This window comes from Cyprinus carpio, chromosome A22 (genome assembly GCF_018340385.1).
Source record: "Cyprinus carpio isolate SPL01 chromosome A22, ASM1834038v1, whole genome shotgun sequence".
NCBI lineage: Eukaryota > Metazoa > Chordata > Actinopteri > Cypriniformes > Cyprinidae > Cyprinus > Cyprinus carpio.
The window spans coordinates 12,961,008-12,981,086 of NC_056593.1; the positions used below are offsets into that span (position 1 = coordinate 12,961,008).

At 37.0% G+C, this 20,079-nt stretch overlaps 1 protein-coding gene across 1 annotated transcript; it reads left to right on the forward strand.

Moving 5' to 3' along the window:
* The first annotated feature begins 4,939 nt into the window (after positions 1–4,939).
* Positions 4,940–19,131, forward strand: LOC109046671 (ribosome-binding protein 1-like). Its single transcript, XM_042711949.1, has 27 exons — positions 4,940–5,088; positions 7,391–8,108; positions 8,226–8,374; positions 8,462–8,584; positions 9,065–9,217; positions 9,313–9,431; positions 9,983–10,133; positions 11,499–11,637; positions 11,811–11,944; positions 12,078–12,103; positions 12,218–12,325; positions 12,441–12,503; positions 12,583–12,643; positions 12,716–12,750; positions 12,836–12,923; positions 13,826–13,918; positions 14,076–14,168; positions 14,278–14,373; positions 14,459–14,548; positions 15,071–15,163; positions 15,860–15,931; positions 16,092–16,184; positions 16,693–16,776; positions 17,212–17,295; positions 18,209–18,289; positions 18,440–18,571; positions 18,708–19,131. Exons 2-27 carry the CDS (start codon positions 7,424–7,426, stop codon positions 18,741–18,743), a joined length of 3,081 nt encoding a protein of 1,026 aa, XP_042567883.1. The 5' UTR covers positions 4,940–5,088; positions 7,391–7,423; the 3' UTR covers positions 18,744–19,131.
* The last annotated feature ends 948 nt before the right edge of the window (positions 19,132–20,079 follow it).

Consider the following 20,079-nt stretch of genomic DNA (forward strand, 5'->3'; position numbering starts at 1 on the left):
AAAATACAATTTCTGGTGTAAAGACTGATTCTATATTGATCTGTCAACAAAAATCAATAAGATGGCAAAGCAAAAAATGTTGTTTTGTGAAATAACATCTTTGCTTCCGCACTAAGTTGCTAAGTTAATTTTTTATTTTTATTTTTACTTTTACTTCCTCTTGCCTCAAGTCTGAATCCACATGTTAAGAGTCAGAATGTATTCTGCACATCATCCCGTCCCTGCTTGTTCTCTGTCCTCCTCTCTTTCTCCTGCAGAAGTGTGCTGGACTCCTCAGTACAGGACACACTGTACTGGACAAAACTCCAGCATCTGAAGCGCAGTGTGTGTGTGTGTGTGTGTGTGTGTGTGTGTGTCTCACTGAGTGACAGCTTACACAAGCAGCAAGTTATGAATGTTTTTTTTTTTCTTCTTCACATAAATCCAGGTTTGTGCACCATTAGAAATTAACTGCGAATGTCTTTTGAACTTTGAACTGAACTTTGAACTTTGAACTGAGGAAGTAAAGAGAAAGCAGAATTGTAAATCAAATGTGAATTAAATTAGAATTAACAATATATTAAATTCAGCTGTGTATTTCTTAAATTAAATTTCAAAGTGTATAGATTTTTTATTTTCAGAATGAATAACCCATGAACATTATCATACACATTACTTTCAGAAATAATAGTAATAATGTTTGAAATGTAATTAAAATCCAATTTATAATAAAAAAATAACTTTGATTTTATAGATCATGCATTGATCTTTGGTGTAGGATTTACTTTGAAAAAAAATTTTACTTAGAAATTTCACAAATCATTACAAAGAAATTACAAGCAACATTAAATTAAACATGATTTTTTTTATTTTATAAAAAGCATTTTCTTGTAAAATGTACTCTTAATAATCCTTTTATTTATACCATCAAGAAATTATTTTATAGTGTGGTGAAAGAACTTTTCAGACTGCTCTAATGGTCTTTTTCCACTGTGTGGTACGACTTGGCTCAGTCCGGTACGGCTCGGCACGCTTTGTGTTTCCACTGCAGTTTAGTATCGCTTTAGAGTGGGCGGGATTATTCACATGTCATTATAGTTGCGCCGCCTCTATTGCCACAACTCCTAAAATAAACTTTTTCATTCCGTGTGACCCCATCAAGCTCTCGCTGGATCCGCACCTCTGCTATCAGCGAGAGGAATGTCTGTACTTCCGCAACAGACAACGAAACTTTTTGGTTTTTAAAAAAAGGTGCGCTATTTCAAAACATTTGCATTTGATAATTCGCTGGCTGTGCTGATTTAAATCTAGCGGTTATTTTGTGTTTGTGTCTCAAGTTCAGTGACGCGGGTAGTGACGATTCTCTTCGGCCAATCCGTGATCAGCAGAGTTTACAGGTCATGTTTTGGTAACGGTACTGTTCACTTAGAACCTCAACCGGGGTGGTATTTAAAAAAATACCAGGTACCAGGTACTGTACCCAGAGGAAAACCCCCCAAAAGTGAGCTGTACCACGCAGTGGAAAAGCGCCATCATTTACGATTTTGGTTAGTGTTATGATTCAATTTCATTTTTTATTTTCTCTTTGGAGTGTTACAAGCTCTTGGTGCATAAAGAAGATCTGTAAAGTTGCAAAGACTAAAGTCTCAAATCCAAAGAGATATTCTTTATAAAAGTTGAGACCCATCCACGCCCCCCTGAAACGGCTCGTTGTCGTTGTCTTCCCCACATTTCTATGTCGCGATGTGGGAAGATTTGCATAACGCCGCCCAAATGTTCACGCAAATAAAGAAGGCGTCACTTTGATTCTTTGCTGTTGCTGCCGGCGCCATGTCGTGGAGACGCTGCGTTGTTTGGCCTTCCAAAAGAGGACACAGCTAGAAATCAGTGGTTAAGTTGTATTTACAACACTGTTCCAGTTCAACCCAAATATTCTGTTCCAGTTCAACCCAAATATTCAGATGTGTGCAGTGCATTTTGTGGAGGATGAGGACTGTTTCCTGAACCAGTAGCCTACAATACGTTGTCTGTTTCTATAAAGTGGGGAAATAACAACTTTGCAAGGACAGTCTGGCGCTTCTGACTCACAGCCTGTAAGTAAGCTTCATATTTAAAGAATTTGCCACTGATGATTCAAACATGAGTTTTGAGCAGTGTAGAGTAACGCTTGTTGTTTGTCATTTCTCCAATCAGAAATGCAGACATGGTTTTATGTTGAGCAGCGTGATACACAACGCGTAAAAAACGTGTAATTATGTCCCCACTGGATGCAGCGAATGCCTCGTTTATAATGGGTTTTATAAAATCAAAACTTTTATCTGAAAACAATGTTGATGTTCTGTACAATTAAAATCTGGCATGATGGCTGTGTTTATTGTTTTGACATCAACAGTAATTTCTGCGTAAACTCAGTTTAAAGAAATGTCTAATAATTTCAGAAAATGTCTTTTACAGGAAAAAATAGGCGTAATTAGTCAATTCTTTATGTAAATCTTTATGTTGAGTTGATTAAATTCTCCTGTAGTGTGCTTGTGTTCAATTTCATTCATGTCGGGCATGTTTTTGCCCGACCATGCATACCCACAATGACACTGTCATTATGGTCAATTGTTTTACTGTGGAAAATATGTATGTGTCTATGGGATGGTCAAAGCTTGAGTTAGAAGGGTGAACATGCACATCTGGTGTTTGGAGTTGCTCAGCTGCATGTCCTGTGGGGTTGCAATAAAGATTTGTTTGATGGAACACCCCTCGTCAGTGACGGCTAAAGCAAACATCCAGTACTCCATGGCTCTGTAATTGTATTTACCACTGCTGGCAGATTCGTTGTTTCCCAAAGACCATAAACCGCTTGGGCTCAAACAGGGAATTTGGAGCCTAAGCAAATATGTTGACTTGAGACTTTCAATTTCCATGTTGGCGGTGAATATAGGGAATGCTATCGCTGAAATGCTGAAATGCTAAATCACCAGGAACAAGTATTTTGGTGTATTGCTCCTGAGTCCATCTTTCATTTTTTTCAGTCTTATCTCATGCCTTTTTGATGTGCCGTCCCATCAACACACCTTGGAAGCAGACTTATCAGCTGGGTGCTACTCAGCAGCATCCTGTAATAAGACATCAGCATGGGAATGGATGTCTCGGTACTAAGTAAACATATTCCCTGGCTGTTTGTTGATCTGTAGACTGTCCTTTTCTTCATCAGGTCTGGCAAAACGATGTTTGAATGGCTTCCCTCCAGATGTCGACAATGTTTTACCTGGCCGGATCGCTTTTACACAGTTTCAGAGAAAAAGAAACATTTCTGTGTTAGTGCGAGTGGGTGGATTTGTACAATGTTGACAGTGTTTTAGAAGTATCTTCAAAAGTTCAATGACCTTTGGAGCAAAGCTTTAGTGGGGGGATGGTGTGATGATGGGTTTTTTTGGTGGATGATAGAATAAAGCCTCTAAAATGTTCTTGTTAGAAGAGATTACATCATTGTGTATATAATTTGGTGTAATCAGCATATTATGTGTATAGATGCAGTACATGCAGAGGAAAATACAACAAAAAAGATCTTTTAAAATGTAAATAAAGACTGTTGAAGTCTTTCTCCTTAAAAAATTCACATTCACTTCAATGTGTTACTTGCCACTTCTTTGTAACTGTGAAATTTACTAGCATTATCTGAGTGTAAATTGTTTCACCACCACTTTTTCAGTGTGCAATTTTGTCTCACACTTTTCACACTTTTATTTTATGTTGCAAATGGGAATTTATCTAAAATGACTGTCTTTATTTTGCCTGATTTAATCTGTTTCTCAAAATTGCAACTTTTTGGTAATTGCAAATTTGGCCTCATTAAAAGTAATTGCATGTATCATCAACAATACATGTTTTGAGGTGACATTCACGTGTAGGTTGAGTTGCACACTTAAGTTCTCAATTTTAGGGGATTGTAAAGATATTTAACTCCTCAATAATGGTTGCACCTTGGCTAGCACCACTAACAACAATCATACAAACATTACAAATACAGTATAAATTTGTTAGCAAAGGCTTAAATCCTTAGCAAACAGACCAGCGAACGGCCCTGCTTGTTTACTTAATGAATAACAGGCGTAAAACCAAACAAGCATGCATTTTCGGAGTAGGTTCAGTCGATTATTTCTCATCTTCACATTAAGGCCTTTCAACACATATACAGCACAACCTAGATCCTAACAAACAGTAGCCCAACACAATAATAAGACTCTCTTTCCACATATGTGAACTATTGATCTTTGTGACATTTCTTTGCCCTCGGTAATCTCAGATTACTGGAAGTCTTCAGAGCCAATAATTACATCACCTACGCAAATTTGAGAGGAACATATTGTCATTTAAGCTTTATTGAAGCTGATAGGGCAAAGATAGTGGGTTTTGCAATTGCTAACAAACATGTTTCCCAATTTTCTCCCCTTCTAGTTCAGTCAAGGCTGACGATACATGCTTTCTTGCACCTTAACTCTCAAATTGTAGTGTTTTTTTCAACGGTAAGCATTTAAACAAAAAACCCTAACTTACTCTCAAATTGTAGTGTTTTTTTCAACGGTTGTTTGTGCGAAAATTAATGATGATGACCGTGGCTTTGAGACTTGTGGTTGACCGAGGATTTAATGGGGTGAAATCTCAAACCATAACCATATCTGGCAGCCATTTAGGCAAATATATGTCAAGGACATGAATACTAAAGGGTTTTAGAAAGAGATCCCATCCCACAAAAGTGCCAGTCTTTCTGAAAAAATATCAAACTATCATAGTTAGTACTGACCACCAAAGTACTTTTTTAAAGGTGATATTAGAAAATTGGTGTCTTTAATATTTAAATAATGTTTTTTTTTTATTGTATTAGATATTTTGATATTTTTATTTTTTATTTATGTCCATCATTCACCATCATGCGTTTAGATACTACGCTTGACGCGGTTGGTTTAAAGAGCGTTGATTGACAGGCGCTCATCCAATCAGAGGTAAGCATCAGATCGCGTATCAGCTTCACAGGCGGGCGCTGCGCAAAAAGTGCCACGACTCCAATAGTCTGTAAAAGTCAGCGGCGATTCTTAATCACTGTTAGTTGGACTGCAGGTAAGCTCGCGCTATTATCACTCTTATGTGTGTTTTCACCACCAATGCAGCTGTAATATCAAGTGGCTAAAGTTGTCAGTCTGACTGACAGTGGTGTTGAAATTATCCTTGTTTAGGTTAGTTGTGTTAGAAAATAATTTGCATTCTCAAGTAGTTTGAACTTGTGTGTTGTGGTGATCTGATTCAAAGCGTTTTTGACTTTCTGCGCTAAGAGAACGTGTCCTTATATGCTTTTTAGTTTCAGACTTTCTTTTAATGTGTCTTGCTTGGCTTTGTACCGTTTTGAGTAGCGGGATTATCTGCCTTGTGTCTTTTGCATTTGACTTAAAATATTGAAATGCTTTTTATCCTTATAAGTATGGCGATCTTTAGACTTTAACACTTTAACTCTTGAAAAAATTATCCAAGAATTCCCATTTTCCAATTGCCCCAGTTTCCAATTGCCTTTTATTGCGTTCTTATTGAAAATTCATTTGTGAGGCTTAAGTGGCAGTTCATTCAAGAGAAAAAGAGTAAAAAAAATTTAAAATAAAAACATTTAGATTGTATCAAGCCAAATAAATCATTAAGTTGAAAATTGGGGGATAACCCAGCTTTGTTTAATAAGTTTTAAAGAAAGAGCAGATGAGCTGGAATTCTTTTGGTAGTTATTATGTACCGTCAGCAATGTTCCTGCAAGGGTTAATATGAGACATAGGAAAGCAGCCTGCTTTCATTTAGATGTGGAGTATGTGTCCTGCATAGGAGCTCTTCATTTCCTGTCTGCCAAGTCTTCTCTCTGCTGGTCATCACATGTGAATCCAAAATTGTGATCATTTCAGCAAAATATTTGCAAGGAGAAAAAAAAAAAAAAAAAACCTTAATACAGTATTTCCTTAGACCTATATCTGAGGAGTTCATGATCACATTTCATGAGCTTTCACTAACAAACCATCAGTATAACCATGTTTTTGGACATGCACCATGTTAATAATATGGTGTTCTTTGAAGTAATTCATAAATACCATGGCAGTTGTTTAGAACAAGTACTGTGGTATCACCATCTGGTATAATCACTGTGCTATAGCACCACCACAGGGCTTTTTGTAGGTGTTCTTTAAGGCTATTCTATAAAAACAAAGCATTTTATAATGTATACTGCATGTGTTAAGTTATATGCTGTAAAGAGTATTTCCTTTAAAGGGGTCATATGATGCGATTTCAAATTTTCCTTTCTCTTTGGAGTGTTACAAGCGCTTGGTGAATAGATCTGTAAAGTTGCAAAGACTAAAGTCTCAAATCTAAAGAGATATTCTTTATAAAAGTTGAGACTCGTCCACGCCCCCCCAAAACGGCTCGTTCTTACACGCCCCCAAATCTCTACGTCACTATGTCGGAAGATTTGCATAATGCCGCCCCAGATGTTCATGCAAAGAAAGAAGACGTACCTTTTATTCTAATTGTAGTATTGTTGTTGCCGCCGCCATGTCATATAGACGCTGTGTGTTTCACTGTGAAAGCGAAACTACTTTGTTTGGCCTTCCAAAAGAGGACGATATCTGCTTCTTCATGGCTGGGGCTGATCCGTGCTGGTCGCAAGAGTTGCACTGGCTAGTGTAAATGTGAGGTTTGGGGAAGGTTATTGTGGTCTGCTGCACACAGATCTTTCATCTGGAAAATGAATGCCTCTCTGTGTGGGAGAGAGATTGTTGAGGAGCGTGGTCTCAGCTGGGTGTTGCATGACCCGAAATTGTGGGCAAAAGTTATGAGTGTTGCTGGATTCAGTGAAAAGAACTTTTCTCAAAATTTGGAAGAGATTTTTCACACTGTCACAAGACATCATTTTTACTGCCCTGACCTTTTATTTAAAAGCCAAATGATTAATACACAACCAAGATGGAAATATGGCTTATAGGTGACAAATATGCTTGTAGGATATTTCTGTCAGTAACTGAAAGCTTTTGCTTTATCTTGATGCTGCATCCAAACATATAGGTGCCAGTATCAAGTCCAAAAGACCAATGTACCAGTTTAACAACACTTCAGTGTATCACTTTTGTGAAAATATTCTAAATAGTTCTTGAAGAATATCTTTCAAAACATTATGTAGGCCTATTTATTAAGACAGCTACAACTAGACAGAACTTGTAAATGTTAGGATGCAAAAATGCAAGATAAAATTTAGCATTGCTTTTTATGTCTGTCCAAGAAATAAGAAGTTCTTGTGTGAAATTGTTCTTGGTACTTGTATGAAATGCTAGGATGTTGTCGTTAACATTCAACAGTCCTTAACATTAAATAGTCCTTGTTTGCATATTTGTAGGATCAGGATTAGGAGGGAAAGGACTGAGCAAAGATGGATGTGTACGACCCTCAAACTCTGGGAATTGTGGTGTTTGGTGGCTTCATGGTGTTCTCTGCCATTGGCATTACGCTTGTGTCAACTTTTTCCATGAAGGAGACATCATATGAGGAAGCCTTGGCCAAACAGAGGCAAGACTCGGACAAGATCCAACCCCAGCGTTCTGACAAAAAGAAAAAGGCATCTGAAAAGAAAAACAAGGCCAAGAAGAAGGAGGAGAAGCCAAATGGGAACATTTCAGAACCTGAGCCTGAGCCTATCCCCGAACCTGTGGTTGAGAACAGTGAGCCCAAAGCAGCACCCCATGTTGAACCAGAACCAGAACCGGAACCCCAACCTGAGCCTGTGATTGTTTCTGAACCTGAAGTTAAACCCAAGCCAGTTGTACCTGAACCAGCTCCTAAGATTGTTGAGTGTGCTGTCCCTCCCACTGTAAATGCTGTGGTGGCCACACTTGCTCCTTCCCCCAAGGAGAAGAAAAAGAAGAAGTTGGCCAAGGTGGAACCAGCCCCAGTCAAACCTGTAGAGGTCCCAGAAGTTGTAGTTAAGGTGGAACCAGTAGTTGCAGAGGTGGCAGCGAAAGCAGCTGTTCCCCCTGAGGTTGCTGCTCCCTCTAAAGCTGAAGAATTAAAAACTGAAGCTCCAACCAAGAAGAAGTCTAAGAAGAAGGCTGAGCCAGGTGAGTATCCTTTGGACATATCCATCTTGAATCTAGGACAGATGTAATAGTAGCCATTTAAACTTGCACTCTTTGCAATAACCTCATCAGTCCATCCTAATTTTGAATTTCTTTTAGTGGTTTCTGTGGAAACGGTCAATGCCCCCCAGCCGTCACCATATAAAACTATGGTTTCCATTCTGACTAGTTCATCATTCAACGAGTCAGAGATACAGAAACTCTTTGAGATCATCAGCAAGAAAGCAGGAAAGGACTCCTGGCAGCTGGTACAAATTCTACACCAGACCCCTAATACCCCTAATACTTGTCTCTTTCTGTTAGCACTCATATCTTTTTCCTTCTTTTATTGGCAGGCATCTCAGAAGGGTGACCCATTGGCGGCATTGAAGAAGCAGCTAGAGGAGAAGGAAAAGCAGCTGACCGCTGAACAGGGCAACGTAGCTGCAGCCAAGACCCGTGTCAGAGAGCTAACCAAGGTGACACCTGTCAACATGCATAGCTGAACAAACGAGGTTCAAGCTAATTTCTACTCATGATCAAGCTTCCTCATAGCAAGGTCTTGAGTGACTATTGAAAAAAATAATTATTTTGTTTGTCCTGAGGCAATGTTCTGTTATGGACTGTCCATCTGTCATGGGTGTTTCCCAGAGATGGCGAGATGCTCTAGCATCCCCACAACCCTACAAAGGATAAACGTATTGGAGGATGGATGGATGGTTGGGGTCTTAACACTATCCCTACTTGTACCATAACCATTAACTACTTTAAAAACAGAGATATGATTGGTTGAGATTACCCTGTCACTATCGTGGAAATCTGATTGGTTGATAAGAATGTTGTCCTATAGGACCAACAATGACATTGATCAAAAATAAGTCCTATTTGGCAAATTGACATCAATCTTGAGGATCTGGTTGGTAAACTCTATCTTTGACTCTCATTGCTCTGGCTAATAGGAGCTGAGTTCTGCAAAGAGCAAGATGACATCCGTAGAAACCCATATGAGCTCTGAGTTGAGCGCCCGTGGCCAGGAGATTTCTGCTCTACAGGCTCGTATGCAGGATTCCAACCAGGAGCATGTCAAGGAGACACAACAGCTCAACAGCAAGGTCAGAAGTCACCAGCCTCTCACACTTTCCTTCTCACTAAGCTGGGTAGTATGTTGTCAAGTTATTGAATGGTTTGTTTGTTTGTGTGGCCACAGATCCAAAGCCTGCAAGAGCAGTTGGAGAATGGACCGAATGCTCAGCTGGCCCGTCTGCAACAGGAGAACTCCATTCTCAGAGATGCCCTCAATCAAGCCACTAGCCAGGCCGAAAGCAGGTATTAAGCAAAAAGTCCCATTGTAATCTTATAGTGTATCCAATAAAGTGTCAAACTCTTTCCACTCCCCTATAGACATGAAAAAAGTGGTGGATGCCAAACTAGGTGGGAAAAATCCAATAACCTGAACAGAGGGAGACATATCTAGGGACCAGAGACTTGAGCATGGGTTTCTTTGACTTGGACCAGTGAACAATTGCCCAGAACACACTAATAACTATATAGCAATGCGCTAAAACACATTCAGAAGACCTTAGCAACCACATTGTAATGCACTGGCTAATCTTGCAACCGAGTTTTGCCCAGACAAGCTCCACTTACATTTTTCTTGAGAAAATATAACAATCAGACTATTTGTGAAATTGCATTTAATTGGTGAAGAAATTACAGTCGTTAGAACATGCAATGGCCTTAGTGCTCATGTGGGAGATTCAGGATCGAATCTGGTCTACACACCCCAAACTAGCTTTGAACCTGCCTCCATGTATAAAGTGTTATGTCCAACCATTTCTTTTATGTGAATCTGTGGCTTTTTTCATACACACAGACAGAATGCAGAGTTTGGCAAAGTTGCGTCAGGACTGTGTGCATCTCAACCGAGAGCTGAAGGAGCGCACGGCCGCTCAGCATGCTGAAGAAGAGCACAGGAAGACTCTGCAAAACAGATGGCCGGCTGCCGAAGAACAGCTAGCACAAACAAAAGTAGGCCCAAACCCCTGACTTCTTTCCTGTTATCTAATCATTTTGAAGTGGTTGTGGTCTGTACCATGATAATTCAGTTTCACCTGGGTAGGAATTTCACCATATATAACAATGTAACCTTTAGGGAATGCCTCTGTTTTTGATGTCGTGTATTTCTCTCAGGATAAGTTGTCTGTGTTTATCTGTGTGTGGGTTGGTATTTTTGTTTAGGTTTCTTCTTTTTCAGCTTAGCTATGCAAAAAATAACCCCTGTGGTTAAAACTCTATGTCAAAAGTTTAATAATAGTGATTTTGTTTTTATATTAAACAGATTATGGCTGCACGATTAATCGCACGTGATTAATTGTGATTGTCGTGCATTTAGTCAGTAAAGCCGGTTCTGTGATTAGCGGTAAATCTCCATCACCTGCTTTCAGGTGGAGCAGCATTTACTACACAGAGCCGTAGTTCTCTGACAAGCTATGCAAAATCGCATTCATTATATATAATTGTAGGATTATGAAATCGACAAAATCGTTCTCGATTATGACAGCTGTATGCGTATCTTCTCAGTGAACTACGGATTTGTGTAGTAAATGCTGCTCCATCTGAGAGCACATGAAAATACTGCATTTAATAACATGTTTTAACTCCAAATTCACTTCATAAAGTCAGTCGAGTGTTTAAAATAAATCCTTCTGTGACATAATGTGGCTTCTTAGAATAATTAAGGCACACAATATTTCATTGTATTCTAAGCAGTTATAAATGCTATGTCAATTAGCATATCATTATAGATATACTTTATTATGATGAAAATTATAATAAGAACTCAGATAAACTGTATATTTCCATAGTCGTGTGTTTATTAGTCACGTTGAATCAATGAGAGCAGTTAAATCTTGTGTTTATTCAGCTGCAGCAATAGGCATCTCCTGGATTTCTTCTTCGGGGCATATTTGGATTTTCAGTGCGAGAGCGCCCTCTGGCCTTCGGATGGAGATTTACTGCTGATCACAGTACCGTGCTTCACTGAAAGATACGCATGACAATCGCAGTTTCTGCCTAATCGTGATCTATTGCCTTTGCGATTTAATTTCGATTAATTGTGCAGCCCTAAAACAGATTCACCAAAAATGACAATTCTGTCATCATTTACAGTTTGTTTTTCCAAACCTGCATGACTTGCATTATCCTATACAATGAAAATAGATGGTGAACTCAGAGTATCAGGCTCCAAAAAACAGACAAAAAAGCACAATAGCAATAGCTGTACAATAGCTTTAGATTTAACTTAAATGTTGGCCTTTTACACAAAAATTTAATGGTGTGCTTTTGCTTTTGGGGGTGAACTGTTCTTTTACTAGTCTCTCTGTCTGTGTTTAGGTGTCCCATGTGGATGCAGAGCAGGCTCTGCAGAAGAAGTTGGATCGCGTCAGTGAGGAACTCCGTGAGGCTCAGCATGGCAGCACCACCCTTCAGGCACAAGCAGATGCAGCAAAAGAGCAAGCCAAGACCCTCACCGGTCAGTACACACAAACGCACACATCTTTCTCTTGATATGAATATGAGTGTTCCCTTGGCTCAGTTCCTAGATGGAAACAGTGAGATGTAGAAGACATTTAAAGGAGCCATATTCTATTTGTGGCATTTTATGTTTTTTTGTAACTTTAAGATGGAAATTATTTCTGTTTACAGAACTCCAGGAGCGTATGTGTGCTACAGAGACAGAGCTGAAAGACAGATGTGAAGAGCTGGAGATACTGAGAGCACAACTGTCTCAGGAAAAGCCCTCTGTGGAGACGGAAGCAGCAGTACAGGCAGAGGTCCAGGTACAAATATTTGGCACTCTGATATAGTTGCCATTGCAATGCACCAAAATCAGGTTAATATCAGATACTGTGCTGCATGTAACTTTCGGAATGAAAAATTATACTATTCTCAACCCTGTTTTGATTCTTACAGAAGGAGGTTGAACATTTAAGGAGCAGGTAATGTGAATTCTGTTTTGGATTCATATGATTGAATCACTACGTGTAGTTTCTTTTTTTTTCCACATTCAAAGTTTAATGATACCATGAGTATTTAGATGTATTTGTTTGCAGTCTGAAAGAGAAGGAGGACCAGCTGACATCACTGGAGGCAGAGCTTCATCAGCTGAGGGAGGAGCTTGACACTGTAAAGAGAACTCAGGCTGAGGAATCTCTGAATAGGTATGATATCTTCATATTAAGATGGAATCAATCACAACTGTTGTTACTAGAACTTCCGTTATCTGTACATATGAAGCTCTCTAGTCTCTGATCCAAACATGGACCTGTTTTTCAGGGTAAATGAGGCCAACACAGAACGGAGGGAATACACCGCAGAGATCAACCAGCTTAAAACTAGGTTTGTAAAACTTAAAACTGGTTCTTTAAGTCTATTTTGTAGACATTTTAGATTGAATTTCTTCCTCTCTATCCATCAGTCTGAAAGAAAAAGAGGATTTGGTGGCAGCCCTACAGGCTCAGCTGGAAAAGATGGAAAGTGTGAGTGGAGCATTTGATGGTATTTGCATGTGTGTAATACATGTTAATTGATTTATAATCGTATATCTACAGGCTTATACCATTGAAGCAGAGCCACCGTTTGAAAAGTAAGATTTTTTTTTTGTCAATTCTTTCAGATATTTGCCACTTTTTTCCCTTTATGCTTCTGATAATGACTTTTGGTTTTGTCAGTCTGGAGAGGGATGCGCGCATGATCTCACTGGAGGAGGAACTTCAACAGCTTAAAGAAGAGATGGAGAGAATGAAGGCCAAGAGCAATGTGAAATTGTTATCTACACTTCCACCCTTACTAAACTAACTTGTCCATTTCTGCCTATCTGTCCATTCGTATCTAACTATCTCTCTTGTCATATCTACCCAACCTATGGGTACATGCCTACCACAGTCCATCTGACCATATCTACCCTACCTGTGCATCCATCTCTACCCATTTAGTTCTTACATACCTATGTCTACGTACTTGTCCATCTATATCTACCTATCCATCCAACTGCCTTAATATTCATATCTACCCAACCTGTTCATATATACTTACTTGTCCATCTATATCTGTCCATACAACTACCTTGCTGTTCATATCTACCAACCCATCACTCCATATTTACCCAGAGTGTCTGACCATATCTACCCAAACTGTTTATATATACCTACCTGTCTATCCATTTCTACCTAAGTGTCCGTCTAAATGTACCTACATCTAAAACTACCTCTCCATCCATGTCTAACTACTTTACTGTTCATATCTATTCAACTTGTTGGTCTGTCCATATCTACTCTGCCTGTTTGACCATATCTACCCAACTTGTTTACATGTACCTACTCGTCCATCCATATCTGCCAAACCCATTCTTGTATACCTTCTTGTCCATCCATATCTACCCAACCTGTCCATGTCTCGTCCATCTATATCTATCTGTCCAGCCATATCTAATCACCAATCTGTCTACATTAACTCAACCTATCCGTCCATATCTACCCACTCATTTGTCCATATCTATCTATGCCCATCATATCTGCTCTGCGCATCTGTCCATATCTAACCTTTCTTTCCATCCATATCGAAATACCTGCCAGTTCATCTGTCTGTCTATCCCTTTGTCCATCCAACTCTATATTACAAATCTATACACATCTGATTGTTGTGTGTCGGTGTGTGTTCAGGAGCTGCGTGAGAAGAACTATGCTGCGATGGAGGCTTTGGCTTCTGCTGAGAGGCTGAGTGAAGAAAGACTGAGCCAAGCCAAGGCTACACAGGTAACCTTGATATACATGCACAGTATAAACACACACTTAATTGTATATCTACACAATACATCAAAATGCTGTAGTTGGCTAAAACTACTACACTCTTCTTGTGGTATAATTCAATTTCTTTTAGTGTTCAAAGGCTTGTGTGTGTGTGTGTGTATAGAGTGAAATTGAGCAGCAGCTGAGCTCTTTTCAGACAGACACCAGAGATGCCTTCCAGAAACTCTTCCCTCACATCAGCATAGAAACACATCAGGTTAGAATTTGCATTTTTTTTTATTTTTTTTTTTTATGACATGTATACCGTACAATGTAAAAGTTTTCAAGCAGGTACAGATAATTTAATTCAATAATGCATGTTATAGTCAAACTGGCTGGAAGCTTTCACACATGAAGCACAGAAGACCCTGGCACACAGCCCAGCAGAACAGCAGCACACAGAGTCTAGCTCAGATTTGACGATGAGAGATCATCTCTATGCACACACATCTTCAATGCACGGTTTTTCTTCTTCTCATGCTTTATGCTCATCTGAATATGTGTCAGGATTTGCAGCAGAAGCTCGCCCTGTCAGAGGAGAGCCAGAGGTCACTTCAGGCCGAGTGTGAACAGTACAGAACAACTCTCAGTGAAACGGTACAGTGATACACATTTATCATGCAAATATAAACTATACTTTATTCTTTAAAGCAGGTTAAAAAAAAAAAATATGACAGATATGTTTAAACTGATTTATACTCACATGAGACTTCAGTCATATCATTGGTCTAGAAAACAAGTGTTTGTTATTATGGTGGTTGCTGCCATGTTTGGGATCAGATTACAAATAGATAGATATATTTTTTTTATCATACATCCAAGCCAGTAGGTGTCAGTAAAGACCTGAAGAGAAGAAATTCACAAATTTAAAGGACAAATTTAAATGAATTTCTAGAAAACAAATAAACAAAATCTTACTTTAAAAGCTATGGCTATAGAATAAAACATTCATTATTAATCTCATAATGTATATTTTTAAAAAGCAGAATAAAACCGTAATGTCAAATTATGTAAATGTTACCTTTTTATGTCTTAAATTTTTCATGGAGCCTTGACTTTACTAGGCCTTCATAAAAAAAAAAATTCTGGGTGGGGGTAAATGTTGTGTGTTTTATACAGGAGAGCATGCTGAAAGTTCTGCAGAAGAGTGTGGAGGACGGTGAGCTTATATGGAATTCAAAGATTTCAGATGCTGAGCAGCAAAAACAGGCGGTAAGATTAAGAATGTCCTTCACTGACGTTGGATTTGTGTGACCTTTTACTACTAAAGTGATAGTTCACCCAAAAATGAAAATTACCCCATGATTTACTCACCCTCAAGCCATCCTAGGTGTATATGACAATCTGAGTTACATTAAAAAAAAAGTCCTGGCTCTTCCAAGCTTTATAATGGTAGTGAATGGGTGTTTTTTTTTTCAAGTCCAAAAGAAGCCCAAAAAAGTGCATCCATCCATCATAAAAAGTGCTCCAAATGGCGCCGGGGGGTGAATAAAGTTTGTGCTTCTGCGTTTGGCACTTCTCACCAGAGTTTAGGCTACACCTACGTCCTACATCACCAGCTGGAATGCCACTCTCTTGTGAACACGCGTACGATAGATACAGTTTCTTACAAAAATGCATTGATTTGCTTTAGGAGGCCTTTATTAACCCCCCTGGTGCTGTGTGGGACAGTTTTGATTGTAGATGGATGTGCTTTAATGGACTTCTTTTGGACTATTGATAAATAACACCCATTCACTCCCATTATAAAGCTTGGAAGAGCCAGGACAATTTTTTATATAACTCTGATTGGATTCGTCTGAAAGAAGAAAGTCATACACACCTCGGATGGCTTGAGGGGGAGTAAACCATGGGGTAATTTTCTTTTTCGGCTGAACTATCCCTTTAAGCTATATGGATCTCCCACAGGCCCTGGATCAGGTGAAGGTCCTAGAGGAGACGATAGAGAAGATAAATGCAGAAACACAAGACACGGATCAGGTGCATGCTTACATTTAGCATTGTTCTTCAGTTTTGGGGACTTGTTATCGGGTTTCTGACTCGAGCTGCTTTAATACCAAATTAGTTTTTCTTTCTGTGAAATGCCAGATGAGAAACTTAACGTGTTCTAACAGACGTATGAATTCTCGGTTCTTTGCAGCTGAAGGGGCAGGTGATGCTTCTGGAAGCACAGCTGGAGAAACAACTGGAGTCCATAACCATCAGTCAAATGTATGCAGAAGAGATGTCTCAGGTAATATTTATTTATTTTTTGTTTTTATTTATGTTTATTGCACCCCCCCATTTTGTTTTGAAAAGCAAATTTTATTTTTTTTTAATTTTAATTATTATTTTTTTTTTTAGTAGTACATTTAACTGATTTTTTTTTCTGATTTTTTTAAAAAATAAAAATGTAAAAAAATAGATTTTAATTTGGATTTATTTTTATTATAATTTTTATTTTTAATTTGATTTAAAATTATTGTAGGTCTTTTTTTGGAATTTCATTTTCATTTTCATTTTGGGCATTCTTGATGTATTTCGATGTGATTTTTTTTTTTTTAAATTTTTGTTAAATTACAAGTTCATAATTTTTTGTTTTGCTGCTTTTAATGAAGTTAGTTAAATTTTGATTTTAATTTTCATTTCTTTTCTTTTTTTCTCTTTTTATTGTTTACATTATAATAATGTTTTATTTAAGAAGTCTTTACCCACGGAAGGTTAAGTGACTCACTGAGGTGCTGTTTTTATGTTCTTCTCAGCTGAAGGCGTTGCTGTCAGAAACTCAGGTCCAGCTGGTATCAGCCAAAGCGGAGGCTCAGGAACAGAAAGCAGAACTTTCACTGGTAAGTTTCACATGGGTTTGTCTCAGGTGGACACATGGATTTCTACTTTGAGTGACAGCTGTGCGTTACAGGTCAGGCAGGAGATAGAGGAAGTGACTCGGCAAGCTCAGAAACAGGAGAGTGCACAGTCTACTCAGGTCAATACTGGTTGTGCATGTATTAACAGTATCTGTTTTCATTTCCCAGTGTGTGTTTTGGGCATCTTGTGTTCTTTGTCTTTCATAAAAGCCTTTTGGTGAAGGAGGGTGTAGCATGGATTATGTATCATGTGCTGCCTGGCTTTAAGACAGCTCTCTGAGGATTTTTTTTTTTTTTTTTGTATTGAGCGATTAATGTACATGCACATGTGTACATGTATATGTATATGCTGTTGTGTCTTGCTGTGTGTGGGTATTGTAACTGTGACACAACTTACATCAATGTGAAACTTTACAGGTGAACTCACAGCTGGAGGAGGAAACAAATAAAGTGCAGACAGAAGAGGACATTCGACAACAGGTTGCAAACAACTACGAACAGGTGACACATTTCAGATGGCTGTTTGGATCTCTTCATGCTGGATTACAACATAAAAGCTAGTCCATTTAATATTAAGGAGTCTAATAAACAAAAAGCAAATCAATAGAAATGCCAAAAGGACCTAAATTAATCTAATTTTAAATAAAAAAAAAATCAATTATTAATTCTTTTTTAGATATATTTAATTAGATTAATTTCCTTTCATTTGGGTTTACTTAATTTTTTTTAGATTAACACTTAATTCAATTTTGGTTGATTTTGATTTATTTTGAAGTGATTTTATTTCAAATTAACTAATTTGTATTAAATGAACTTACTTATTTATTTCTACTTTTTAAAAATGTAAAATTTTATTTTTTTTTATTTTATTTGTTTATAATTTACAGTTTTTTTTTTTTTTTAATTATGGCCACTGATTTAAGTTCTTTTTTTTTTCTTTTGCTATTGATTTTCTTTTTGATTTGATTTCATTTTAATTTTTTAATTTATTTATTTAGTTTAACTTATTTAATTTGAGATTTAATTTATTTGATTTTGTTTTAAATTAAATTTGTTAATGTTCTTGATTAATTGCATTTTTTATTATTTTATTTTCATTTGATTAATTTTAATTAGTTTTTATTTCATTCATCTTATTTTAGTATATGAATTTAATTTAGATTTTTTTTTTATTAATTTAATTAGATTTTTCTTTTTGTTGTTTATTATATTAAATTTGAATTAATATTATGAATATGTAGACTATATATATATATTATATATATATATATACTATATATATATATATATATATATATATATATATATATATATATATATATATATATATATATACACATACATACATATATGTGTATATATATGTATGTGTATGTGTATGTGTATGTATATGTATATGTATTTTTCCACTCAGGCTCAGAAGTGCATCAGGGATCTCGAGGCTCAGTTAGAAAAGCTGCAAGCTGCTGGAGAAGGACCGACTGCAGAACTAAAGGTCTCTGTCAGAGATTTATGCATAGAAATAATGAAGAGCGCAATATTATGTTGCCACATTCAAATAAAGTATAAAAGCCCTGAAGTTTAAACCAGCATATACAAGAACTCTGCTCTCTAACAGTGTATGTTTTGCCTGTGTCTATGTCAGGAGAGACTGGAGAAAGAGAAGAAACTGACACGAGACCTCGGCCAGGCAGCCACTAAACTTCAACAGCTCCTGAAAAGCACTCAGGAAGAGCTGGACAAAGAGACCGAGACCGTGAAGAACCTGCAGGAACAGGTACATGGCAAGGTACATTATAAATGCTTTCCAAACGATCGCAAATGTAGGGCTGTCAGTCTTTGCTAAGCATATATTTCAATTGGAATTTATCAGTAACCTTGACTTTTTTTATTTATATTTTTTCTGTCCACAGGAAGCTGAAGAGTCTAAAGAAGGGACGTCTGTTTGAGAGAATAAACCCAACAACCCAAGTGCCTTAATTGTTCTTATGCATGATTTACTTTTGTATTCTCTGCTACTGTAGCAAATATGCTGACTGTTATTAGCCAGTGAGGATTGTTAAGGGAGGAAGCATAAAAATATACTTTGTAAATTCTGATCTTTAGTTTATTGAACACATCCCCTGAAGTTATCACAAAACCGCTCAGTGTTAAAAGGGAGCAGTCCTCGAGTGAAAGGTACATGATGCTCTTTTTATCTTTTGTTTGCATGTTCTCATGAGGGTCAATGAAAGGAACATTTCACGATGCAGCAATGCAATACAAGCTACTACACTTTTGTAGTCGGCTGGTAACAAATGTGACGATAATGATATAATAATAAACTATGTACTTGAACGTGTGGGTTGGTCTTTACTTAAAAATCAAGTACTTTATACTTGGACTACTGTGTTGAAATGTTTGGGGTCAGTAAGTTTTTATTTTTTATTAGATTCTTTTTTTTTTTTTTTAAGAAGTGAATACAAGAAATTTCAGCAAGGATGCATTACATTCTAAATATTCTATTATTACTATTTTATTTCAAATACATTCTTTTTTTTCTTCTTTTTTGAATGTTTTATTTGTCAAAAAATCCTGGGGATAAAAAAATTACAAAAATATGCAAATTGTTTTCAACATTGATAAAAATAAATGTTTCTTGAGCACAAAATTAGCATATTAAAATGATTTCTGAAGGACACTGAAGGTGAAAATAATGGCTGATAAATTACATTTGAAATATTTATATAAATTTTAGATATATTCAAATAGAAAAGTTATTTTAAATCGTATTAATACTTCACACTTTAAAATGCATTGAAAAATTTTACCAACCCCAAACTTTTGAATGGTATTGTAAATATGTAGATTTTTACTCTGACAAGACAACTAATTAAACCATGTAGTATTTGATAAAGTAAAATATTTCATCTAATTTACTGATCTGCTTTTTTGGTTGTTGGTGTGGTTCAATAAATACGTTTTTCTTTGTTTCATTTTCATATGACACCAAAATGATTGAGTGCTGAACACTAAGGAGATATAAATTGAGATTGATGTATTATTTGTTTGCTTTAAAAGCAAAAATCTCATTACCTGATTACTACATCATTATATTTTATATCCATTTTAAATGTTATATTCTTATATATTTTTAATATTATACATATATTTTTTCAGCACATTACACCATTTTTTGTTAAAGATTTTATATGTTTGCATTTTTCATATTTATTTAGAATATATTTAATGTCGTGTTTAGTTTCAGTTTCATTCTCGTCGCTGATTGGATGCTGCTGTTTGACG